At 47.3% G+C, this 27,380-nt stretch overlaps 2 protein-coding genes across 2 annotated transcripts in view; one reads left to right on the forward strand and one right to left on the reverse strand.

Annotated features, from left to right (window-relative positions):
• Positions 1-338: 338 nt before the first annotated feature.
• Positions 339-27,149, forward strand: LOC135399754 (ankyrin repeat domain-containing protein 26-like). Its single transcript, XM_064631484.1, has 8 exons — positions 339-432; positions 11,556-11,787; positions 20,184-20,317; positions 20,407-20,573; positions 23,164-23,341; positions 23,936-24,073; positions 25,394-25,480; positions 26,576-27,149. The coding sequence occupies exons 2-8, from the start codon at positions 11,598-11,600 to the stop codon at positions 27,101-27,103; spliced, it is 1,422 nt and encodes a 473-aa protein (XP_064487554.1). The 5' UTR covers positions 339-432; positions 11,556-11,597; the 3' UTR covers positions 27,104-27,149.
• Positions 27,135-27,380, reverse strand: part of LOC135399755 (transcription initiation protein SPT3 homolog) — a 64,615-nt gene continuing 64,369 nt past the window's right edge. Inside the window, exon 11 of the mRNA XM_064631485.1 lies at positions 27,135-27,340. Within this exon, the coding sequence (XP_064487555.1) occupies positions 27,296-27,340 (45 nt within the window). The 3' untranslated portion in view covers positions 27,135-27,295. The remainder of the gene's footprint in view (positions 27,341-27,380) is intronic.

Raw genomic sequence — 27,380 nt, forward strand, 5'->3', positions numbered from 1 at the left:
GTCGTCCTTACAGTCCTTACTGACAGCTACTGTGGTTTGTACGGAGTTTCGCACGGAAACGCTACGGAATTAGATGAGCATAGATGCGGTGCAGTCTTTCGTTGCATTGTAGCAGTTATGTGGCACAACACCACGAATCGTCCTCCGCACTTAATTAGCCGACTTCCTTAGAAGAGACGAACGCGCATTTCGCAGCTGCCGCTGAGGAAACCGCCGAAGGTATTTCCATTTTCGTCTGCTTCCATCGATCTCTCATTTGACGAGAGCGCATGCGCACTGGCTGCGGTTGTTGCGCGGTACTTGAAAGCTCTTCCTCCACCGGGGACCCCTTGGTCACATCGCACTCTGTACGAGTACCACATTGAGCACAACGACCTGCGGGGTGTCCAACGCGTACACGGTGGCTGCTTCAGGAGGACAATGACAGTTACTGTAAGTGACATCCCCGTGTACTTTCTGTCATTTGCTCGTATTATCTGCGGCTCTGTTCGACGGGATGTGATGCACATCAACGCACGTTTATGTACAGTCGCACATGACTGTGCGGGTGCTGAGAAAGCACGTTTACGTCACGACGCAAGCGTATGCCGTCATCCATTCTTCCAACAAATACCCAACAACACTGAATATCCTCTGGATGTACGAATAATGTCCTAACGAATTCGTGCGTCCGATAGATATCCCTCAGATATCCGTCGGACGTACGAATACGCCAGGACATTATTCGTACATCCAGAGGATATTCGGTGTTGTTGGGGATATGGCAGGCTCGCCCAAAGGCTTCGTGCATTACTCTTTCTTTTAGACGTACACTCAGGTGGTGATGATGGAACTGATGGTGGTGATGGAGAACACGGTCCTATCCAACCATCATCCCAGATAACATCGTTGTCTCCCCGGATTGTTGAAAACACGAGGCGTACGCGTTTTTGTAACACTTATGAAGTTGCGTTAGTTGTCACAAAAAGGTGTACTCCAAGCGCTTTCCGCTAATCACGAATGGTCATTCTGTGCAATGGTGGGCCTTCAGCGCGTACTTGGTTTTGACTTATAACCTTCTAATAGCTCTAAGAGATTCTGGACACATTGTTCACAAGCGTTAAAACACCTAAATGGCGGGACAAACGGATGTCAGTACGAAGAACGCTTTTGGAGTGAGACACCTTACAAACTATGCAGGTACGGCTGCATGAAAGCGTGCATGTACTGGGCAAGGCATAATTAAGCAACCCCGTCGGAATAGTAAACAAAGAAAGCTAATGCCAAGGTCACTTTTAGCTTCGTTAGCTAATTGGTCGGGAAAATTGAATTTCCAAATCAAGGGAATATTGACGTGTGTTAACACAGACCATTTGTGTTACCCATATACAGGGTGTTTATTTTTATTCATTACAGAATTTTTATTAAACTAGCAGAGCAAAATAGATGCCGTTTCTGCAGTTGTGTTCTACGGCTAGGCTGACACCCCCTCAAAGAAAGTATGCAACTACAACGTGACTAATTACCTCAAATTCATTAATTAACTCTTTCATTAGTGGATTTCGGGCAAAAGTGGGTGATCAGAATGAGAGAACATCCTAGTTGAAAGCCCATTCCACTTTTTAAAAATCCTGAAACACGCATGTGCGTGAAGATATAAACCCCCGTATTTTGATATGCAAATGAGCTGAAACTGAAACCGCGGCGACCTGGAACGCAGGGTGTATAGCCCTCATTTCACGTCAGAGGGCCACGTGATTTGGAGCGATGGAGATGATTGGAATAGGTGCCAACCAGGTGATGCGCCTCACAGGAGCGCTTTTTCGGTTTCGGCTCATTTGCATATCAGAATTTTTTCAGATCAGATTTTTTAAACGTGGAATGGCTTTCAACTAGGATGGTCTCTCATTCTGATCTTCCGCTTTTGCCCGAAATCATCTAATTAAAATGTTAATTAATGAACTTTAGGCAATTAGTTATCCTTTAGTTGCATACTTTCTTCGAGGGGATGCTTGCCAGGCCGCAGAACTCAACTAAAAAAAAAAGAAATGACATGTAGGTATTTTGCTCTGCTAGTTTTTTATATAGTAATTCTCTAACGAATAAAAAATAAACGCCTTCTATTCGTCGAGGGAAGTAATCTAAATTGATTTAATTAACCACATATCTTTATTTAATAATCAAAAACCAGTAACCAGTTTAGTATCCAAGAACGGCGAAGAGGGCCTTTGTAGAACAGGGCAAAGGACAAAGGACAGGACAAAACATAGTTGCTTCAGAAACCTAGCTATTTGATGTCAATGAAACCGACGAACACAACAGCACAAAAACACCGAAAGCGTTCGTGAATTTATTATCCCCCTCAAAAAAGTAACTGAGCTACATAGACTGCGTGTTCGCATTATTTGTAACCGGTCTGGAGCGAAGACGCCTTCCTTCACGTAATCCCCTCGACACTCTAACAAAGCGGCCCATTAACCTGGGCCATAAAAGACCGAATGAACCTTTTCTTCCCCAGAGCTGTCAACCCACAACTCTCATGAACCCTCAGCACGTTATCCCTGCATGAACCTTTAGCACGTCATCCCTAACCCTTTAAATACGACGCCAATAAAGAGAACGGTGCCCAGAAGAAGAACAGTCTCTGTTCGTAATGTCGGCGGCTCTCGTCCGAGGCACTTCCCTTCGTAAATAAATTAGTTACTCTAACTAGTCGCAGCTAAAGTTACCACGTACAAGTAACATAATACAGCATAATATACCGGCGTGCAGGTATAGATGAAGTCCATAATGAAGAAAGCCAGCGATCTATGGGCGAAGACACAAAGACGATTGTGATTGCGCTCGGTCGTTGTCGCGGTCGAGACGCTCACCCCGGTGAACTTTTGCGGTGCGCTCGCACATTCTGTGGTGCAATCGTACCGTTCCCTTTCTTTTTTCTTTCCTGCTTTGGGGTGTACCGTCTTTCTTTTTTTTTCTTTTTTTTGGGGGGGTAGGAGAATTCGCTTGCGCGAATTCAACCTCCCCTTGTTATTTTATCAACCACCACCACCACCACCACGATTGTGATTGTGATTTTAATCCGTCCAACTATAACTCCAACGATTGTGATTTGTGTTGTGTCTATTTTTTGTGTCTTCACATACTTTTGTGTCACGTACTTTACATAGTTACTTTATAGTTACAATTAAAAAAACTTTAAAAAACGCAACTCTCAAAAACTATGTTTTACTCCTTGTACTGTCCAACGCATGCACACATAAAGAGATGATGATGGGATGGGACTGATGCCAGCCAGCAGGCTCCTGCGCTGCGCTAGAAAGATGAGATGGAGATGGCGGCAATGTTTCGTGCTGTCCAAGCGATGTTATATACAGTGTTATAAATAGGGGGATTTCCCATGGGCCCTAACCGCCCGGGCCTTAATAGTCTCTAAGGTAATACTATTGCATATGAGATGACAAAATTGGTAGAATTCCTGGTTTGGGAAAAACGGCAGGGCATTTGAAGCCTCAACGAAAACGACGCTAGGGAATTGACGCGTGGAAAATACCTGAGTAACTTAGTTAGTTACTTTAACAGAAAGCGGTAACTAGTTCCAAGTTACTTTTATAGAAAAGTAACTAGTTACTGCAAAATGTAATTAGTTACAGTTACGTGTTACGTGTAAGTTAATTACTATACCCAAGGCTATACACGCTTAAAAATGAACTTCACCACATAGCACGCTCCTAGCCAACCATTATCTCGAATGATATCGTCATCTGCCCGGATTTGTTGAAAACGGGAGGCGTACGCCTTTTTTGTGACAATTATAAACAGCATAAGTGTCACAAGAAAGGCGTACTCCTCCCGTTTTCAACAAATCCGGGCAGATAACAGTATCATTCGAGATAATGGTTGGCTAGGAGCGTGCTATGCGGTGAAGTTCATTTTTAAGAGTGTAGTTCACAATCACTCACGATGATTGGGAAAATATCGTTCGAAGAGACCAATGAGAGGCCGCTCCGTATTTTCGTACATTTTTGAGGAGACTGAAAGGGAAAGCGTAAATTGAGTGGTATAAATCACGAACGATGCGTCGGACGAATTCCGTTCCTTTTGCGTAGCTATCAAGGTAACGACGCCTTCCATTCCCGATATGTATATATATATATATATATTTACAACGTCATCTGTATAGTGGAGACTTTCCCGAGATCGCGCCACGGTTTTTTAACGTGCGCACGCATTTCTTCTTGTCTTCGTGCATTGGCTTCGTACACCCTTAAAAATGAACTTCACCACATAGCACGCTCGTAGCCAACCATCAGCCCGAGCGACACCGTTTTCTCCCCCGATTTCTTGCAAACGGGAGGCGTACGCCTTTTTGTGACGCTAATGCAGATATGTTAATTGTCCGAAAAAGGCGTACGCCCCGCGCTTTCCACAAATCAGAAGTGATAATGGTGTCACGCTGAACAATCGTTGGCCATCAGCGTGCTATGTGGTGAAGCTTTGTTTAACGAGTATATTTCAGGCATTATGCCAGGAAGCGTGTTTTGGAGCCCGCCTGCTTTGTGAACGAAATGCCTACGGTGTGCACTCTAAAAACAGTACTTCACCGCATAGCACACTGTGCGCCAGCTATTGCCACGAATGATAGGGTTGTCGGTTGTGATTGGAAGACAGAGGGCGGGGGGAAGGGGGGGGGTGCAGGCCTTTCTGTGGTAATTTCATAAATCCAAATTGTCACAAAGAGGTGTACGTCCCCTCTCTCTTCGAATCAGGAGCGATAACCCTATCATTCGTGGCATTTGTTGGCGCACAGCGTGCTATTTGGTGAAGTTGTGTTTTAGAGTGTGTGGAGTCGTCGTTGTCGTCGGCATATAGTCGTATTGCTAACTGTAGGATGGGACAAGCGTATAGACTTACCCCCATCACGCTTCAAAAATTAAGCGCCACCTGTGGCAAAGCAAGCACCACCTGTGGCACGCAGGGGCTCATGGGGAGTTAGAGACCTTTTTGAAAAGAAAGCGCCACCTGTGGCAGCAGGGGATCATGGCCCGTCTTTGGCTGAAAACGGGAAGCGTACGCCTTTTTTGTGACACTTATGCTGTTCATAACTGTCACAAAAAGGCGTACGCCTACCGTTTTCAGCAAATCAGGGCAGATAATGATATCATTCGAGATTATGGTTGGCTAGGAGCGTGCTATGCGGTGAAGGTCATTTTTAAGAGTGTGAGACATCAGACAAGACATGTTGGCATTCCTTGGTCTGTTGATTGAAGATGCTGTTTCTCTACAAGGCATTGTACTAATGTACTAAATCATGGTACAATGGTGTGCAGATCGACGACCCCTCGCTCGCGCAAGAACGCATTGCACGTATTCTACAACCCGCCCTTGTCTAAAAAGAGAAGCTTGTATACGGAGCTTCCACTGCTTCTTCAATAACTCCATGGGTAGAAGGGAAGAGGGACATAAGTTTGGTTATTTTGCTGCTTGCTTGAAACACAGCGTTCACAGCGTCACTTGCGTTTACAGCGATTGGCGTAACCCGCTATGACTTCTTATGCACTCAACAAACACAATTTTACTGCGAGATGACGAACCGGGACTTTCATCGCAAGGGGCGGTACTCGACCCCATTGCTGGTGGTGATGCGGGGAATGAAATAATGAGCCCCTTCCCAATAAGTATCGAAGCCCTCTATGGTATCCAGAAATGTGAAGAGAGCTTTGAGGGCAGAGCGTTGGTGGGCTGGATGTGGCCAGGTTCCAAGCAATCTTGTGAGAGAGAGTGGGGCGAGGGGGGATTTCTTAAGCACTCGAATATTTTAGCAACGCATTTACAGTGTTCCTTCCAACTCGATTTAATTGAAGATTGGCAAGGGAACGTCATGAGTATTCACGCAGACTGGTTTGGCGTATCAGAAGAAAGCAATCCCATATTTTTATATGACGTTTCGATACCTATCATCATCAGAAGAACGCATCCGGTTCGTCATCTGAGTACTGATACTTATAGCTCAGCCACGCCCACCTTGCACCATTCAGGAAAAGAGGCCCCTTGTGACTCTTACACGTGTTATCTATAAGGTATGTATTATTGTAGGTCAACGTTATGAATGCTACAAGGTCATGACAAAGCTAAAGTATGAGGACTCGGATATGACGTCCTATTTCGTTCTGCTCATGATGTTCGAATAGGCATCGAAACGTCATACTAAATTTTGTGCTTTTCTGTTAACGTGAAGCAAGTCTATGCATGTGAATAATCTCAATGTGCTTCGATGAATAAAGTCGGGTGAGACAAGTTGGCTGGAGTATACTTGAAACGCTAAAGAAAGAAGGGTGATGGTATAGGTATAGACTGGTGGTAGGGGACCGAGAGACACGGAACAAAAAGGAAAACGACGACTCCGTCCTTTTTGTTCCGTGTCTCTCGGTCCCCCACCATGAGTTGATACTTGAAACGGGCATAATTTCCTGGAATTTGAGAAAGCAGACGGGTGGAAGACAGAGGACTGAGTCTATCCGGTCGACATCGTTTTGTTACTTTTCATATTGTAGCTTGCGACATTACCTGTCTGAAACTGGCAGCCCGCGGTTTACCCTGTCTTAAGTCCCCAGGTGTTGCAAGGTTGTAGACAATTAGACAAATAGACTCCGCCTACGGCATGCTTCCCACCCTCAGACACAATAATGACACAGCTCCTTCAGGCAAGCGCGTCGAAAGCGGTACCTCCTCAAACACAAGGAAGTGATGCTTATTTTAATGTGGTTCGTTCGTCGAAGTCTGGGCGCAACCATTAAGCTATACTATTACAACCATCAAACTTCTCGCGAGTTCAGTGCCGTTAAAGGGAAACGATGAAGATAGAGACCGCTGTCAAAGAAGTGACGGTCGATTTATCGGACCTTGAATGTCGGTCGAAAACTTGAAGCAAAACAGACTGAAGCGGAGATCGGGAGACAAAACCAGCTCCAATATAAACCTATGGCTGGTGTGCTATCTTTGCAACCTCGACCCCATTATCGATTCCAAGTACGGGGAAGCCATCAATCCGCTTAATCTGTGCGCTACACTTCGTTTGTTTGAGAAAAAGATCCACGTTATCCTCAAGGCTCGCTAAGCGTCATAAGAGCGAAGAGACTAAAAAAGAGACTAAAAGTCAATGCACATGTGAGGTATTGACTGCAAAATAAATGTGGTCTGATCCGAGGGGCGACGTAATAGCCCCCCGTGGCTGTTTGACTACGCGTTCAGGTGATAACTGTCTTTCCTGTCATGGCCAAGGTGGAGTGGTCAATAAAGCTTGTAATACGTAGCCTCGTACCCGTAGCCCACGGGTACTCTTTTGAGATACGGATCCGTAGAGGAAGATAAAGATACCTGAAGCATGTCAAGGGGGCAGGGACGCCGCACTCCGACTAATTCTGATTCCGATATCGGTGTAAGACATCCTAGTGCGATGGTGTACTTGTTTGCACAAAGTAGTAGCAGGAACATTGACGCTATGTGCAGCTTACAGTTATACAGTGACATACAGTATTACAGCTTTGAAGGACACTCAATTCAACAGATTTCTCGCTGCAGCAGTATGGCGCTGGAGGTTCAAGGGGAAATAATGACAAAGCAACGCAATATATTTGCGAGCAGTAAATTTTAAATTGCTATGCGTGTGCGCATAGACTGCGAAAGCGAAGTCGTAGAAATCTTCAGTGAATCCTAAGGACACTGACGATCTCCGTACCAGCGTTTAGCGTTAACTATCGCTCGTATTAGGCATGACAGGGCTCCAGTAAGTTTACAAAACTGTTTTCAACGGTTGAAAAAACAAGAAAGAAATTAGACCACTACATATTTTAGTCTCGCATTTTTGTGGGATGGAAACCGTCGTCTGGTGTAGCGTTCGGCACTGCCTCGTTTTCCTTGCAAACGGAGGTTGCAGTTCACCGCATCCGAAGCGGGGCTGTACCTAAAAGCAGATTTTCCGTTGACATCTATGCACCGTTCTCCAGCCAGCCTCACACCCAGCGCTTTTGCAACCAACACAAGCCAGAAAGAAGGAAAGCGACACCAGGGATACCAGGGAGGAAGCACACAGCACATGTGCTTTCCTTCTCTCTGGCTTGAGGGGTAGACAGTATTCAACGTGCTCCTACGCTAAACGGCGCTGCGCCTTCAATATGGCGCCGTCCACGGGAAAACGGTGAGACGACCGCCGTTTCGATAGGTGTCCTTCTCTTGAAGAGCGCGCCCGTCAGTTGTACTAAACCAGAATGAACCAGAACAGCGAATGGCCTTGGATTTAGAGCCCTGGACAGCCCGGGCGCATTGAAAAAGGGCCCGGTCCTTATGTTAAGCGGCCCTGCCCGGCCCGGTCCAGTGATGTAGCGCTAGCGAGACAAATTTATTAGTAAATTTATAAGAAGAAAACGTACTAGAACTGACGGTTTAACACCGCAACAGCGCGAGGTCAGACGACGGGCAAGCGCGTTATCGTTATACTACAAGCTCTTTTTTTTTCGCTCTCTCTATCTCTGAAAGAACATTTTATTTCACACAGTTGTAGTTGAAGGCGTATATGTCATTTACAATGCAAGATGCGGTATGCGAATAAGAGGACTAAGAATGACACGAAAATATTCTAATAAAGTATGTACAAAAGCGTGGATGTGCTTCGAGGACCAGGATCAGTCCATCAATATTCAGTCGGGCTTGACACAACGAGCCCAAGTACTTTGAGGCAGGTGGGGTCCTGCACCACACTACCTGGTCGGGAGAGGAGAAACATATACAACGACATCACGTACCTCCTGAAGAAAGGCCACGAACCAACTGGAGGATAGTTGCGATCTCTGATACGACAACCTACCCACAACGAGTACAAACAGAACAAAATAAGTACGTCCCATGGGAGCTCGCACTCTTATCCACTTCATAACAGGAGGTCTCCCTGACAGTTTACTTTGGTTGCCTCCTCCTGTAAAATTACATATGGTCGGATCGGCAGGCACCGAATAGCCCACGCACTCAAGTAGATGTTCTTCTTGAAGGCACGCTAGAACACGTCCCAGAAGCCCCACACCCAGCACTTTTGCAGCCAACACAAGCTCTTGTGGAAATAGAGGATGTCGTGGACAGACTTCTGCTTCCAATCGATACCACTCTCACCAAGCTTTGGGAGCGTCATTGTGAAGAGTCATGGGCGATACATGATTACGCATATTATGCAGGAATTACGCGAGCACGTGATCATATGAACTTGCTTTGTACGGAATTAGCTGCCCGAAACGGCCCGGCGGGGCTCACGGAGACATGTTTGTCGGCCCTGTCCTCGCCCCACCCGAAGGAGAGATCCAAGAAGAAGCCCGGCGCGCGGGCCGGTTCGTGTGCCCGGGCCCGTGAAGGACTCTGCTTTTCCACTTGCGGGTGGTGTGATTTTTAAGAGGGATATGGTTTACGTTTTTTTTTTTTAAAGGGAACAATAGTTCCTGTCTTGATATATTTCCTAAAAAGATATATTTGCAACCAGGACGTTACCGAACGGGAACATTGTCTTCAGGAGTAAAGGAACATGAATTGGCTGTAGCACGGTCTCTCAATACTCTCTCTCAATAGAAAGTATTGAGAAACCGTGGTTCTAGTATGCGTGAGGATAATAAGACAAATCAAAATAAGGTGAAAGTCAGTGCTCCGCAAGTTCGTACGGGACAGTGTTGGACAAAAGTTGACGGGGCACGGCGACAGCGTCATTTTTACGGCGGTGCGAAACGCTGGCGGCAGACGCAAGCGGATGCGTGCACTCGTACAGAAGGGCGCGTAGAGTTCCACAACAATGATGAGCGCGCTCGTCGCGGGAATTCTTTCGCCGGAACACTCATGTGTATTGTCATCACACCGCCGGAACACTCGTATTGCGATATCATATTGCCGGAACACTCGTGCGATGCTATAAAACTGCCACAGTTAATCGCTACCAGCGCATCGACTTCCATATCGTACAAAGAGCTCGCCGCACCATAATTTTCTCGGTGTCTTGATTCTGTCATTGATTATCCCCTGAAAGGAGTACAGAGGGCCATCAAAAAAAATTTCAGATTAAGGCGTCTCATGAAAGTGTGTGTGTCATTTTACCGAATAGCGCGAAAGGTTTTGATGTGTGCAATTTGTTACCCAGAAAATAACTCCCATAAACATGGCTCCGCGCGTTCACCCTTAACTCGCCACACCGGGTATAACAAGGAGGAAAAGGTATGATGCACGTCACCGATGACATTACAGGGGGAACTCGTTGTGGTTCGCCGGTCAGTGGGGGTCAGCACCCTGTCCCCAGACTTGCGCTCGTTAACAAGAAAAAAAAAAGAACTAAATACCGTTACCCGTTACTTTAGAAAAAAAAGTAACTAGATACATTACTCGTTACCAACATACAAAAGCAACGAGTTTTCGTTACTCACAGGTAACGAGCTACTTCTACGTTACCGCCGCATAGTTAATGGAGCCAACAAACATGCCGTCACTTGCCTTCAACTCTTTATTAATGAGGAATTGCACTTCAGAAGAAGCTGATACTCAAAACTTACAGCAGTGATCTTTCGTGTGAAGTCGAAACGCTAAAGGCTAGAAGTCGAAACGTGTTTTTTGCAGCCATAGCACAATTGGTGCCCATTCTTGGAAAGGAGTGATGGTCGGAGATTACGGAAACAAGAGAAAAGACAAGGGCCTTCGTTTAGGACGGTTCAGCACGTCAACGACACATCAAGCGAGGGACTGCGTGGGTCACGCAGGTCAAATCTGCACGCATTGCGCCATACGGAGTGCCGAAATGTGCTTCCCCGCGTTGAAGAAAAGGAACGAGTAACGCCAGTAACGAGTTACCAATTTTTGTAACTGATTCCGTTACTATTACCATTTTTTAAAACGTAACTGAACCGTTACTTCGTTACCAAAATAGTTACCGTTACCAAGTAACGAGTTACTTTTAACGTAACTTGTACTTGTACTTTTCACAACTCTGCGTCTCCCTTTGCCGCCGTAAACCAGATTTGCCAGTTCTCCCGGAGAATTGGGGATAGAAGGTGCGGCTGAATCATGACCGAGCGAGGAGCAAGGCTTTTTCAGATCCCCGAACAGCCGAGTAGCAGACGACAGCAGAGTAGTAGACAAGATTTCTCTGGACAAATCAGCGAGCGTACCCCCTGTAGCGTCAGCGCGAGGTCCCAGACAATTCCCAGACTGGTACTTCTCTCCACCGCCGTTGTGCACGGTCGCGTTTTGCGGCGTACTTTAAATTCAATTTCTGCAATAATTATGACTATGTGGTGTGAATCACTTCTCATGGTGCATCTTTCTGGCCTACTTAACAGTTTTATAGGAAGAAAACAGGATGTTAAAACTGACTTCCGTGCTACTTTAATACCGTAATCCGATTAAGTCTTCCTGACCGCTTGAAGACGAAAACCGTCGTTGACTGCGCAGCTAAAGATCTCGATCGACAAGAGTACTTCGCCTGACAGATCACCTTACTGAAAGCTATCGGGAGGTGTAATCCTCCCGCACTGAGAAACTGTGTAATTTTGTTCCAGGTATTTGACATGTCATCCAGCTGATGGACAGGTGTAGCTGCAATGCAGATACCCGAAGGATCGCAAGACCACGTTTCAAATGGCCAAGGCGTCACAAATGGGCACGTCCATGGAAGTGGAACGACCGCACGATACAAAGGCGGCGGCAGCGGACGAGGTTCCGAGTCGGACTCCGACTGTCCTGAACTAAAGGCCGGCTCAACAGGGCGAACTTGCACGCCAGAAGACAGAGGTACATTTGCAGTTCTATATAGATGTAATTATACATGCAAAGTGCTTGTTCTAGTGGAGTTCTCGACTGTATATACCGGATGTGAATACGTTGATCACCACCCTGGCTCGTGCCCCAGGGGCAGTGATGGGAAGTACTCGAAGTACCAAGTGCTCACGGGCGTACCTAGAGGGGGGCAAGGGGGCAGTGGGGGAAGTCCAAGATCACGTGTTAAGATTGCGTGCTCGTTAGTCGGCTAATAGGTCGTCGTCACTCTTCTCGGATGAACCACTTAACACCCGCACTGTTCGTCTCCAGGAAATGACGGGTTTGCATTCTTTGCCCCCCCCCCCCCCCTGGACTTTGACTCTCCACTCGAAAAACCTCCTGGGAACGCCCATGCACGTGCTCAAGTACTACCTTAAGTACATTTCACAGTGCTTGTACTTTACTTTTAAGTACTTTTTTTCGGTGCTTTCCTTTCAAGTGCTCAAGTACCCAACTGGCAGTACAAACACAAAACTTGGTCGCAAAATCGTTTCTTTCGCTTCATATTAATGAGTCAGCTGTAAACTATCCATGTTTTCTAACTAGCACTTGGCAGAAATGCTTCCTAAAACTTCCTAAAGATAATAGTCGAAACATAATTACCTCACATTCTCTCACTACCAGTTGTTGAAACGTCCAGCGATGCGACCTAAATTTTTAATGTACTTATTGAGCACTTTAAAGTATTTCAATGACTTTGTACATAACTTTAGGTACATCTGTAGTATTGTACTTTGCACTGCACTTAACACAGCAGGTGCTTGATACTTTCCTTTCACTACAACCTTGAGGCACTTTGCCCATCACTGTCTAGGGGTCTATATGCCTGTGCATCAGAGGAGGTAAACAGAAGAAAGGCCATGTGACTGGCCAAGTACACTCTTAGAAAAGGGGGTGGAGCAGCTACACCTTTTAGGACGTAATAGTTGTCGCATATGTTGTGCCTCAAAGGTTGCAAAGTTCTACCTGCTACCTACGAATCATAGAGTTGCCGCTTCTGATTCGGTGAGCGAGGGGGGCGTACGCCTTTTTGTAGCAATCTGGATATATGATAATTGCTTTTACCACTTTTTACACCCTTTATGAGACGCTATATTGACCTAGGTGGTAAGTATTGAAGCTACCTTCTTTTCATACCTTTTTTTCTTAGACTGTAAAGGGGTAACTCGTTAAACACATGGTCGTTGTTTTTCGATATCACTTTGTTTGCTTTGTCTCCTTTCGTCGCCGACGTGGAGATCACACGGGAATGTGCGTGGTCCACCTCAAACCTCAGAGTTCACGTTGTCCTGCGTGATGTAGCCTGCCATCCTCATACCAAGCACGTGCAGTGACCTCTCCCAATGCGCATTTGTTCCCGTTCGGACTTCCCTTCTCACTCGATTCCCGCCCTCCTCTCCCTCGCTCTATTACGGGTGCTAAAGTAATTCGCCGGACTCCAATGACGTAGCTACTGACTGGACTGATAACGCGACGACGGAGAACTTGGCACTTGGAGCACTTGGCGTGCACAATGTTTCATTTTGGAATAAATCTTCATAGCGTGTGGACCCGTCAGGATCGCAAATTTGGGGAAATTACTTTCAGTTAATGCTTACCAGCCGTTTGGTCAGCTGTACGTACCAGAAGAAAGCCACCGTTGCTGCTTCCTAGGTTGCTAGTCATCCTAGCCGACGCTTTTCTTTCTCAGGCTGGGCTGCTCTCTACTAGAGTCACTAAATACGGGTAGAGAGTATCCCATTCCTTTTCCGCGCCGGAGCCGCCGTTCGGTGTCCTCGATTGGGCGGATCATGTCACGTGGTTTCTCCTTCCAAGAACGCGCCGTCCATGTTGAGTCCCCCTCCATCCAAAACCGGTTTCCTCGGTTGCGAGCTGGCTCGACTGCACGCAATTCTCCGGCGGAGAAGGGGGAGATTGGTATCCCATTCCTATACGCTCTGCAGGTAACCGACCGTTCTGCGCATATCTCCTCTCCCTGTTACTCCCAACGGAAAGCCCCATTGGCTACGGCGGCGCCCTCCCTCTTCCCTCTCACTCCCTCCTCTCATGCGTAGAGACGCACTTGCACAGCGTATAGGCGACGCAGCCGCGCCGGACCCAAGATGGCGGTCTCGTTCGCCGGCGTGGCTCAGTGTCGCTACTCTGCTTCCTATTTAGTGACTCTCATCTTTTCTTCCCACGCTCTGCACGATATTGCTAAATTGCAGTGATTGTGGCAAGTGGCCATTAGCCAGGAAAGCTAAGATAACAATGGACGAGAGGGTAGGCCACTATTTTTGGAAGGGGCATCGCGATCCGTGAGAATGCGCAGCCAGAGAGCAGCTTCGCCGCTATCTCAACGGCATAACATTACGAGAAAATTTTCGGACTGCCGCTATTTCCACAGGGGAATCGCTACAACGCATTCCACACACGTGAGAAGAATCGGAATACTTTTGTGCCAGTTTCATTGTCTTTATTCTTCTTTTTTTCCCCCGTATTATACGAGCCATACTAGCAGCCGAGAAAGTGGTTTCTTTTTCGGTGCTTGGAATGATAAGCGCGGTGCCGGCGACGCATCGAGAACTATGCTTATTTTGCCTAACGACGTTGTACTGGCGGTTTATTGAACGCTCTCCCTTCTTTTGGCTCTTATTGTGTTCGAAATTTTCCCTGAGTGTATCCGCTTTGCTGGCGTCAGCGATGGACAGAACGTGTTCGCGCAAGCCACGTACACTGCTTTTCTGAAATTACGAGCCTAGTTCGATTACAAGAAAAAAAAAAAAAAAGAACAGCTCGAAAAACCTTGGCAATTGAAATTGTGAGGGCGCATAAACTGCGCGGTTCAGCGGTAAGCCAAAAAGATCGATACTGAAGGACCCCGAAACGAGGGACATGGAAAAAAGAGGACAAACACAACGAAGTTCACTCTTAAAAATGAACTTCACCGCATAACACGCTCGTAGCCAACCATCATCTCGAATGATATCGTCATCAGCCCTGATTTGTCGAAAACGGGGGGCGTACGCCTTTTTTGTGAAATTATGAACAGCATAAGTGTCACAAAAAAGGCGTACGCCCCCCGTTTTCGACAAATCAGGGCTGATGACGATATCATTCGAGATTATGGTTGGCTAGGAGCGTGCTATGCGGTGAAGATCATTTTTAAGAGTGTTGTACTTCGAAGTCGTACTTCGACTTCGTTGTATTTGTCCCCCTTTTTTCCGTGTCCCTTGTCTCGGGGTTCTTCAGTATGGATCTATATCACCAGTTCGCTTGCTTCCTAACTATTCTATCGGTATCAAAAAGATCGGCCATGCTGAGTACATGCGATTACTAACATATTTGTCATTTAGGCAGGCAAAACCGAAATTTTTTTTTTTATAATTGGGTGTTTACGTCGCGAGACAACTGAGATCATTAGCGACGCCACAGCGGTCGGTCTGTGGATTGCTTTTGCCCACCTGAGGGTTCTTTAACGTGCAATGAAAGCTCATTACACGGCACCCCGTATTTAACGTCCCTCGAGGAAGACGGCGTGTCTAAGCAACTTGTACCCTGCCACCAAGTTGCTGGCGTCCTCGGCCGGGTTCGAACCCGCGATCTCGGGATCAGAAGGCGAACACGCTACCGACTGAGCCACCGAGGCCGGTCAAAACCGAAATGCTGCTCCCTGTAAATGCGTGGTTTTGTCCCATGCTTCCCACGCAGAATGTCATTGGCCGTTTTTTTTTTCTTTTTGTCAGTGTTTTTATGTGTGTCCCTGCAAGGTGCTGGTTATAAACCTCTCCCTGTTTACAAACCAATGACGTCAGATGGATACGACAGGTCGCCAACTTGGTAGACTGGAATTACTATAGCAAAAAATCAATAAGTCACAAGAAAGCCACGTTTAAATATCGTTTGTCATATTGTAAAGCTTTTATGCAATTCATGCATATTATTCGTTGTATGACCTTGTTGTGCTCCATACTACCAGTAACCATATCTTTTCAGTAGCCCTTTCTAATATACAGGGTGTGTGCTGAAAAACGTGACCCGCATTTTTACATGTAACTCGTTGTCTACTTACCCGAGGAACATCCGGTGGCGTACGATGGCGTATTTATGCGTGCGAAAGCTACAAAAAAATCCTGGAAGCCATACTGAGCGTAAAAAAATAAACAGAGCGCGAAAACATGGGCTTCCATGCATTAGGATAGGGTGGTCATTACAGTGAATGGTAGTGCATTTTGGTCTCAGGAGAGTTATGTGCAGGCACCGCTAGGGGTACTGCCGATGAGCATCCATGTAGGACATCGTTTCGATTTATGCACCGATAGCTCCCCAACGGTACACAACTCTCCTACGTCCACCATGTTGCCCTATTCTGTTGCACGAAGGCCGACGTTTTCGTTGCTCCGTTTATTTTTTTAGCTGAGTATGGCTTCCACAATTTTTCTGCAGTTTTCGCACGCATAAATGGGCCATCGTGCGCCACCGGAAGTTCGTTAGTTAGGTAGACAACAAGCTATGTGCCTAAATGCGGGTCATGTTTTTCTGCACACACCCTGTATGTATCCTACATACACAACAACAATGTGGCTACAGTCGTCCGCTCTGTTTGAAATTTACTCGGCACATTGAAGGAGTGCTGGAAGGCAGAGCCGTATATAGAGAGAGTTTGGCCATCTTTTGATCTTTTGCCGCTTTCCGGGCGGAGCTTGTTTTGAAGTCAGAGTCGTTGTTGCACCGCCCAAAAAGCCTGAATTGAAGTGGAATCCGCTTACCAGCAAGCAGGTGTGGGCGCTCTGTCGCGCTCAATGTAATCTACTCAGAATCGCCGGCTTAAGTACCAACAGCTAGAGTCTCTAAATAGGGAGCTGAGTAGCGACACTGAGCCACGCGGGCCCGCCATATTGGGTCGGGCGCAGCAATTTGACGCCACTCCTCCGCCCCCCCCCCTTGCCGCCCCCCTGAGCCACGCGGGCCCGCCATATTGGGTCGGGCGCGGCTACGTCGCCTAGCAATTTGACGCCGCTCCCCCGCCCTTTTCCGCCGGGGAACAGCGCGCAGTCGAGCCAGAACGCAACCCAGGCAACCGCCCCCAGGATGGAGGGGAGTCAATATGGACGGCGCATTCTTAAAAGGAGAAACCACGTGACACGACCAGCCTAATCGCGGGCACCGAACGGCGGCTCCGGCGCGGAAAACGAGTGCGCAGTTGGCACTCCGGAGTTGGAATGATTCCGGAATCATTCCAGATTTGTCATAGCCTGGAATGGAATTGGAGTGGAATGGCGGAAACTGTCCTAGGAATGGAATGGGAATGGAATTAGGCATTTTTTTCGCAGGAATGGAATGGTCTAGGTGCTCCGATGGTAGTTTTGATTTCCACCTCGTGGTTTCTGCCCTTGCGCCCTTTGCACGGACGCACCGCACCCGCACACGGTCAAGAGCGGAAAAATATTGTTGAATATTCGGCATCCTCCTTCATTTCGAAAATAAGAATACAGGGAAGCTCTCCTCGGTCCCCCAGAACTGCGCGCAGCTTCAGCAGACGTAGGAGTATTTTCCACAGCTTGGCATATTATGACAGCACAGGGAAGCACCCTTTTCCAGAACCTGATGCTTGTGAACCGGAACACACGATATCAGCAAGATTGTTCACATGTGCAAATTTAAAAAAAAAGTTTATCATCGCAATTAGTACTGTATCGATGTTGTTGTGATGTTACGAACCTCTCCGCACCTTGTCTTGATGTGCTTTTCCCGTGTTGGGTATTGACAACTTCCTCTAACAATGCACGGCTAGCCAGTACAGTTACCGGTCCTTCCTGTTTGTTGTTTTTTATTGATGGAATTAAAAGAATGGAATGGGATTGGCGAGCCATTCCAGGAGTGGGAATTGACCACGCCTTTCCATTTCGAAGAAGTGAAAGGAATTGAATTATAACAGATCTCCATTCCTGGGAATGGAATTGGAATGGAATGAGTGACCCCATTCCGCAACCCTGCTCTGTATACCCCTGTAGCGGGGCGTGGACAACGACGAAGATGGCCACGCGCCTTGAGCACCTGCCCCAGTTCCACCGGCGCGGCCATGGAGATAGGCCACCGTCATCGCCTCTCCGTGGCATACCATCATCGCCGGTCGGGACTCATGTAGAGGACCAACACCTCCTCTACATTTGGTGACCCGAACGATGAACATCAAGTTCGGCGCAATTCGGCCCTATTTAATGACTCTACCAACAGCCGCCTGTGATATAACTGAAACTGATAACTGAAAGAATCCAAGGACGAAGGGCACTCGAAGGACGCGACACGCACGTGTCTTCCCCCTTGCATCGTAAACAGCGTTCTGCATCAACACCGCGTCGGCGCTCGGCGCTTCGAGTTAGGCTCCTCCTAATGGCCAAACTCTCTCTATATAGGGCTCTGCTTGAAGGTGGTCCAGCGCGCCCTCGAGCGGAAAGAGCAGCAAGGGAAGACGCTGTGGTGCAGTGCGCTTCGACAACCGGAGGGGAGCCCTCGATGCGCATCATGGTCTCGGGGTGCCAACGGGTGGAGAGCGGAGACAAAGGGGTGTTACAATGATCACACTGTAATGATTAGTCCTTGTAATAACCTTGGGGGATTTTGCAAAATTGCAAAATCGCTTTGTGGCAAAACCGCCGTCTTATCTCGGCCCAGCGTCGCAAGCAACATAATTTTGAGGTCATGTGACCTTGTTTAGGTCCCCTTTTCGCGCTGGCCAACATTTCCTCGTCATCGCAAAACCAACGATATGAACGTATTTTGCTGGTGCTTCTTACTCGTCGTGTTAGCTTTTTCTTACAAATTCTCAGTGCACCACATCCACAGAGTGAGTCTTAGCTCCGCCCTCATTATCACATCGCTGTGAATGGCGAACAGTACGGTGTCACATGCGCAAGCAGACGTGTTGAAGTGCAAGGTTATTGGATAAAACTCATTGGCATGGATTAGAGCAAGTTACAAGACGGCGCACAGAAACAGCTACCGGGTTTATGATCACGTGTATGATGACGTTTGCAATGACGTCAGGCCAGGACCTCTCCAGAATTCATCGAGATCCCCTGGCAAGCTATCGTCCATGGAATGATATATGGTAGGATACCCCTGTGGGTCGGAAAGAGGGGGCATCTTGAAACGCACTTGGCTCTGGAGGTACCTGGGAGCAGACCGAGAATATTGCGATAAGAGCATGTGATTTAGTTCCCGTAATCCATTGTCTATCGAACCGCAGCCGATCATTGGCTACATTATTTGTCTGCGGCTTTCATGTGTCTGTATACAGGGTGTTTCACCTAACGTGATAAAAAATGCAAAGTGGCGACGTCCTCGCCGGAGGATTGTGGGACTTTCGGCAATTACCTTCTTGAAACTTTTGCCACCATTTAGGAAGCCTTCGGACAATTTTTAATTGCGCGAAATTTATTTTTTCAATTGAATTTTAAAAATTGCGAAGCGGACCTCACTTTTTTTAACAGAAATGTGAAGTCCTCCACGGATAATTGGAAACCCAAGAAAAACTATGTACAGTATCGCAACTAAAATAGTCGGAAAAAAATTAGTAAAAATTCCGCTTTAGCTCCGCCTGCTTGGTTGCCGCAAAGAAGCGCGAGCGAAATGTGCGTCTAGAGGAGGAAGTGTCCCCACCTTCATTTGTTTTACCTTCTTTGTGACAAGACGGTTGTCACCAGCATCAATGTCAAAGCGGGGAAAAGAAAGGTAAGACAATAGGTGGTAACACTTCCTCCTCTTCCCGCACGTTCCCTGCGCTCTTCTTTGCGACAATCAGGCAGGAGGGGCTAAAGCGGAATTTTTACAATTTTTTTCTCGACTATTTCTGTTGCGATACTGTGCAGATTTTTTGTAGGGTCCGTGGTTATCCTTGGAGGACTTCATATTTCTGTAACAAAAAAGTGAGGTTCGCTTTGCAATTTTCAAAGTTAAACTGGAAAAAATAAGCTTCCCTCAATTAAATATTGTCCAAAGCCTTCCTAATGGCGCCAAAAGTTTCCAGAAGGTAATTGCCGAAAGACCCAGAATCCTCCGTCGAGTGCTTCGCTAGTTAGAATTTTTTATCACTTTAGGTGAAACATCCTGTATATCCAGGGTAACGCTAAACGCTAAAGTTTGGAATGCTCTTAACAAACGATCGCGCAATCAAGATGCGTCGAAGTCATTCGATGTAAGCTCGATCACCATCAAGAGTGTACTCACGCACACTCACCTACTCTCCAGTGTTCTTAATCCAATCGAAGTTTCGTAACAGTAGCAGATGGTCGGCTCGAGGGCCATAATTGTAATTGTACGTTATGTTGCCGTATCTGGCTTCAGCGTCTCACCATTTTAGTACTAATATTTAATTTCGTTTTTCGTAGATTCTGTGAGCAGTATGCTCTCTTCGCAGCCGCCGTCCGTGTCGAAGAAAATGTCGCATAAGAAGTCCGTTACTCACGATTACAAGGTTGAGGAGCTTCGGAATGAGATCAGAGACTTGGAACGAAGGCTCAAGGTAAGAACTGCAACAACAAGAGCTTCGAATGGATATATGCATGTTAACACACGTGAAGAGATGAATTCAATAACATTTGTCTTTAAAAGAACACAGAGTACGAGAACCAAACTCTGAAAAGGATTCAAGTTCGCCATGAGCGCGAACTACTGAAAGCAGAGTCATCTCGGCACGACGATGTCTACCTTAATAAGCCATACGTGGAAGAAGTGCGGGCGCTCAGGAGGCTCCTGTCAGAGAGCAAGGATAAGCACAGGTAAACGAAAGACTCTATAGGCCAGCTAATGAACTCTGGAACCGCGGCTACTGGTAACTCAGAAAGGCGTCCGCACAGAGCAAGGATCCGGAAAAACAGGGGGCTGTTTGGAGAAAGTGCTGTCGGCCTGGTCAGAATAGACCTCTACCCGAGAAACGTCATCATGACGTCGGTAGATAGACTGAAACCGAAACAAATCGGAAGGGGAGGGCTGGGTTCCACGAATTGGCACTTGTTCGCTGCCTCCTATTGAAAGACAAGTAGAACCCAAGGTCGCGTCCCACTGAGGAACCATCGTAATCCTCTCAAGACCGTGGCTTTCGGGCGCGACCTTGTTCGCCCCTAGCTTCGAGCGTAGTTCAGCTCTACCAAATTGGTGGCGCCGTCGAGCACTATGACGTCATTTGTTTACAAACAGGGAGAGGTCTTTTCGCGGCCCAGTACACCAAGGGAATGGGAAAGGTAAAAGAGAAGAGGGGAATATTACGGTGGTACAGGAGAGGGATGTGAGTGCGATCTCTCTATGCTCTGGGATTCAGAACAGTATAGAACTAGGTATGTGGCGTCTTCAAATGTGTCTCACACGCGAGCGCATGAATGTATTAAAGACCGTAATGTAGAGAAATCTAAGTTTTATGAACAGCGAGATCTGTAGGACAACCTAACCCTCGTTTTGTTGGATATGGACCGCCTCACGTTGTCGCAGCTCAATCCCAATGAATGCCGCCGCGTCAAGAACTAGCTTATGATATCCTTTTTTCTTCTGGAAACAAATTTGGGGACCGATAAAACGTCATACATCAAACAACAACAGAGATCTCCCATCCACACTTTGCATTCAATGAAGTGCGCTGATTGGTAAGTGCCGCTACAATGACGACGTCGTCATCGGAGGCCGCATCGGAGAACGCAATATAGCGATGCGTTGCGTCGCCTCGATCTATGCGTCAAGAGAGGTTGCAAGTTCCTCGCTCCTACGATCCTTCACTTCATGGCAAATTTGCTGAGCTAGGTCGCGGAGATGAACGCCATCTAGCTTCGAGGGTAGCAGGTCTTGGACGGCCAATCGATTATATCAGCTGAAGCGAAACTGGTCTGCAGTAACTTAAACGGTTCCCAGGTGCCGCAGCTAGTCTGGATAAACTTTGGGGAAAAACGGAGGCGTTCCGATTTTCTTCTCGGACGCGTACGACACTGTACAGGAGTTGCAAACTTTACATTGCTGCAATGTGAATCATACTGTATGTAGGTCTTAGCCGATGGGATTGCACACGTAATTACGAAGTCAGGTTCTAAAAAAAAAAAAAGGTGTGTATAGGACCCATACGGTAACGTTCGGCATGGTTTCACCAGTTTACTTGACCAAGTTTCTCTTCCGAAAACAGCTCACTTTTTAAATAAACGAGTTTTAAATATTTACACTCACTCTGCAGCTGAGCCAGAAAGACGTAAGCCAAACACACGAATGCGGGAGCGCAGCGCAGATGACAGTCTCGGCTTCGCGTTCGCACCGCAATATAGTAAGTGGAAGGACCTCTGTAAATACGCCGACTTTCGCTTACCAGTGTGAGTGCTGACGTAACCATGTTCCGTGAAACACGGTGTTACGCTCCTGGCTGTACAAACACGCACGACGCTAACCAGAAGCAGCATATTCCACGAGTCGATCTTAGACTTCTCCGCGACGTATAACGACTCCATCCCTCCCGCCCGGTGGTCGAACGCCAAGGTATCTCTGCCGCTCCCTGATTGGCCTTGTCCAAGATACGTTTACGGAGAGGGAATGCTCTCATTCCCATTCCCCTTGAGCATTCCCTTTCCGGAATGCTCTCAATAGGTGTCGTCTGCTCTTGCTATGCATTACATCAAATTTCATGGAGACAACTCCACTAATTTGCGTCGGATTTTTGGCGTTAGTGTCGGTGATGAACGAGGAGTAAAATGACACTATAGTTTCGGAATAGACCCCGACGGATGCGACAGTCCCTTTAAGAATACCTTAAATCTCATCTTACATTCGGTACACGCGTCATAAATCGAGGGTTGACTGTATTTTATATTCTATGTATTTCTCATATGTGTTGTTGTTCCCAATAGACCTCCCCCTGTTTGTAAAAAATTGACGCCATAGTGTTCGACAGCGCCACCAATTTGGTAGAGTTCAACTACGCTCGAAGCTAGGGGGGCGAACAAGGTCGCGCCAGAAAGCCACGGTCTTGGGGGGATGACGATGGTCCCTGAAAGGGACGCCCCCTTCGGTCCTACTTTCCTTACAACAGGAGGCAGCGAACAAGTGCCCATTCGTGGAACCCAGCCCTCCCCTTCCGATTTGTTTCGGTTTCAGTCCAGTTTACCAACGTCATGATGACGTTTCTCGGGTAGAGGTCAATTACTATGCGAGATTCCATCGCGCAACTTGATCGTAATAAGAAAACAAAAACGAGAAAGCCTCGCCGGTCGGGAGAAACGCCATTTTATGCTCACCATAACCACTTCCTTAAAAGCAAATACCAGTGCTGTCGCACCTCTTGCTCGGATAGAAAATGAAGTATTTCTAAAGGGTGTGTTTCATATAGATATTGTTTTTCAGGGATTACGAAAAAAGGCTTCAGCAACGACACGCTGAGTTGCAGCGACTAAAGCTACAGCTGAGCAAAATTCACCAGGCGGTCCAGGAACGTGATGCACTATTGGAGAAAGAAGAAGCATCACTCAAGAAAATTGGCATGTTAGAAACGGAACTTCGTCACCAAGAAACAGAGGTGGAGGTTGGTAAAAGTTACTCGTCTAGGGACGTCTAGGTTTACCACAAAAGAAGAAGAAGAAGAAAATCAGGCTTTGTGATTGTAGATATGGGTACAAAAATTGCCTTCAACCCACTTAAAGATATTGGACGTTACAAGGTTTCACGGGAAGTCAGTTAAAAGCGTACTAAAGTGCAAAACTTTCTCCTCGCGGGTGCCGTTACCTTGAAATCAACACAAAATGAACGGCGAAGCGCGACAATGCGGAGAGGCCATGGATTGCAATGGTCTCCTCAAATGATACCCCGCGCTGATTAGACAAATCGCTTGAGGAGACCAATCGCAGGCCTTTCGGCATTGCCGCGCTTCCTGAGAAGGAGAGAGAAATCGTGAATTGCGTTTTCTTTTCTTTTTTATCGATCATAGATCACGAATGATGCAACGGATAAACCCGATCCTTTTGAATGGGATACAAGGTAACGGCATCTTTCATTTCGCGAGGAGAAATTTATATACGTTAGTGCCTCTTTAAATAACCTATGTGGTACACCCTGTTAAATGAACCCCATGAAAAACAAATGTAGCGGTTTGACGGCATAATGTTTCTTCGCACCGCAGGAGTTAAGGCGCAAGCTAGATCTGACAGAAAAGGCTCACAAAGACGAACTGGAAGAAGAAAAGTCAAACAGCCGAGAAATACAGAAGAAGTTGGTGGAACTCCGCAATCTACATCACGAACTTCACGATAAAATGAAGGTAGGTTGCACTCCTGTGTCGTATAACATTTCGATTTTGCTCCTACATTCAAGAGTTTCAGCAAACGGTCACGCAAGGAACAGAACGAACACTAGCGAGTTTTAGTATATCGTACGCTGTCGCCCTTGCGTACGCAAGGGATAGCGTGCTGCATCTACGCAATGCGCAAACCTCTGTTCATGTAGCGGGACCTCTTCATTGGGGACCAGATGTTTAATTTCTCGCAATTTCTATGCTTCCAATCCTTGCAATACCACCGAGAGCGCAAGACTCGCAGCGAATAGCGTTCGTGACGCGCGTTTGACCGTTGCATGAGGTGCGCACAACAGGTGTGCATGAATACAACGGACGCGCGCACGATGTAGATTTCAGTGACGAAGCGATGTGTTTACGAAGAGAACGAAAGGAATGCAAGATTCAGCCAAAAACATATTACATGTGGCTGGAGCCAGGGAGATATGCGTATATAGTCATGATTTATTTGTTGTTGTATATAGCCTTCGCTAGCAAGCCAGGATTTTGTGAGACGTCAAATAGCCGTCCTCTTGACGTATCACTTACAGTTGTTTTCACCAGACAGAGCGCGAGTGGTTGTTCTCCTTCCGCACTGTTAGATACATTATAAGTACGGTCGTTGCTTCTGTGCAGTTTGTCTCCATTCTCTTCGTTCGCGTCCCAGAAAGGTTCCACATTATTTGCACTTCGAAAATTAGCCCTTCTAATTACGGCGGTCGCCACGCAAGCAACGGTTCCACTTGAGAATGCATAGAACGGGCGGCGTGGTATCACGTCGGGTACTTCCAAGACCGCCACTGGCGGCGCTGTCGCGTAGGAGGAGCGCGCCCCCTTTAGGTGTCGCACGGTCCCTAACGTCGCATATACGATCACCGCAGGCCGATTTCTCTAGGCCAATCCTCGAGCGTTCTCCTTATAGCATCAGCGCGATGTTCCAGGCAGATCAGGTATTGCTCCACCGTTGCGCACGGTCGCTTTTTGCGGCGTATTTTAAATTCAATTTCTGCGATAATTATGACTCTGTGGTGTGAATATTTCGCATGGTGCACCTTACTGGCATACTTCACAGTTTTATACGAAGAAAACTAGGTGTTAAAATGACTTCTGTGCTACTTTAAGGCGCGAAGCGGGATACGGACGGACAGAGACGACACGAAACAAGCGCTGCTTCCAACAATTTATTCTCTCTCCGTGTAGTCCTGTCAATCCGAGTCAGCTTCGCGCTTTATTCTTAACTCGCTATTGTGGTACGTGGCGCAGTGATGACGCTGAACCAGTGATGGCTCCAATATTTCCACTTTGCAGAGCGCGATGTACCAGAACGGAAACCTTCGGAAGGGAATGACGCTGAATGGCAAGGAGCCGAAAGACGCGTTCAACTCCTATGTCATGGTAGGTTATGCAACAATGACCGTGTGGGTTTCAAGGGTGCTCGGTGGGAGAGGTGGCCCTTGCACGAATAGACTTGATCTCCCCTCGATTGAAGCCGACAGAAGGAAGGTGCCGCTCCTACGCTGGTGTTCTGGCACTGTTAATACAGAACTTCACCACATAGTAAGCTTCCTGCCAACCACCAGCCCGAATGACGCCATTCTGTCTTCGGATTTGATGAAAATGGGGGGAGGCGCCTATCTGGGACACATTATGCATGTCCCAGATAGGCTCATGCTCCTGTTTTCGACAAATCAGGAGATAGAATATTATTTGGAATGGTGGTTGGCTACAAGCGTGCTATGGAGTGAACACCCGTTTTAACAGTGTAGGCAGACGGTGATCTAAGCTAGCGTCTGTCTGCACACTATAGTACGTACTGGACAAATTAGGTCCTACAGGTAAACTCTGCCTACGAATCTCAAGACGTCTATGATTGGCTTAGGTGGGCACATCACGCCGCAGGGTCACAACGTGTAGCGCGCCCGCATGCTTCAAACTGTTGCTTGTACACTGATCATGTTGCGAAAACAACTGTCGAAGAGGGCGCACTTAGAGCACAATCGCATGCTTCTAAAGGAAACATGCAATATATTCACGTTAAAAAAATGTGTTATACGGCTTCACTGCCTCCTTCTTCTATGCCCCACTCTCAATGCGCGCACTACACGTGGGGTAACTTCGCCAATAATCATGGTAGTTACCGTGGAACAGGGAGCATCCCAATGAAGACAACTGAGGGATGCTCGGATGTTTCCTGTGGTGGGTAGTTCTCTTGGACTACCCAATCCCAGAGCGAGAGGGTTAGCACACCCCTCCCCTCTCCTGTGTCACCATCATCCCTTCCCTTCCTCTTTCACCCTCCCCTCTTCTCCCTCTCCTTGGTGCACCCCTGGAAGCCTCTACAGAGCAGGCTGACCGCCCTTCCCTATACCTCCCCCCCCCCCCCCCACGCGCGCAGATACACGCCTCTGTAGCTGTATCCAAGTGTCGAGGTCACTTATTCAGGGTTAACCCGCGATTCCTTTTTTTTTTTTTTTTTTGCTTTCCAACCAGAGCCTCGACCAGGAAAGGAAAGAGCGGCTCCTCGCGAAGCTTCGAGAAATCGACTTGAACGGTCAGTCGGACACCATTCACTGCGAGAGAATTCGCAGCCCACGGCGGCACTCCATGGAGTCCGCCCATCTGTACGGTCCCAGGACAAAGTCCCCCGTACGAAGAGCCAGCAGAGGAACGTACAACTTTTTTGAAGGAGCAAGCACGTCAAACCCGGCGACGTCTTCCTCAGGAGGCCTTGGTAGACGTACCATGAGTGACACATTTCCCCGGTCCAGCTCGCGTCGGAAGTCTTTTCTAGAGAATCTCCAAGAGATCGACGCAGCGGAACTGGCCCCGGCGTATCGGAAACACAGTATGGCCGACATTTTCGGCAGCAGCAACCTGAGGCCCGAGAAGACGTCGAAGTCGAGTGGTGGTTCAGGGTCCATTTTAGCGGGCGATAGCATCTTCCCGGAGCTGAGCAATTCTTCGAAGAAGTCGTCTTCACAGAGCTTATTTCCGTGGGAGCAAAAAACAAACTTTTAGGCAACGCAATAAACAAAAGAGGGTATCTTGCTACGAGAAACCTAACGTTCAACGCTTGTGCATTTTTATACAATATCAACAACTGTCAATGAAAACATAAGCGTCGACTTCGTACGGTTCAAAGAGATATGATGTGGCATGTAAATACGAAGTTGACAGGCACCACGAGGGAAACACGTCTGGTCACTCACTTCAGAGACAAAGTAGCCTTTTACATGGCCATTCTCCAACGGTTTTCTGAAAATAAGGGGAAAAGTGCGCCGCATTAGCCTTTTTT

This window comes from Ornithodoros turicata, chromosome 7 (genome assembly GCF_037126465.1).
Source record: "Ornithodoros turicata isolate Travis chromosome 7, ASM3712646v1, whole genome shotgun sequence".
NCBI classification, from domain to species: Eukaryota; Metazoa; Arthropoda; class Arachnida; order Ixodida; family Argasidae; genus Ornithodoros; species Ornithodoros turicata.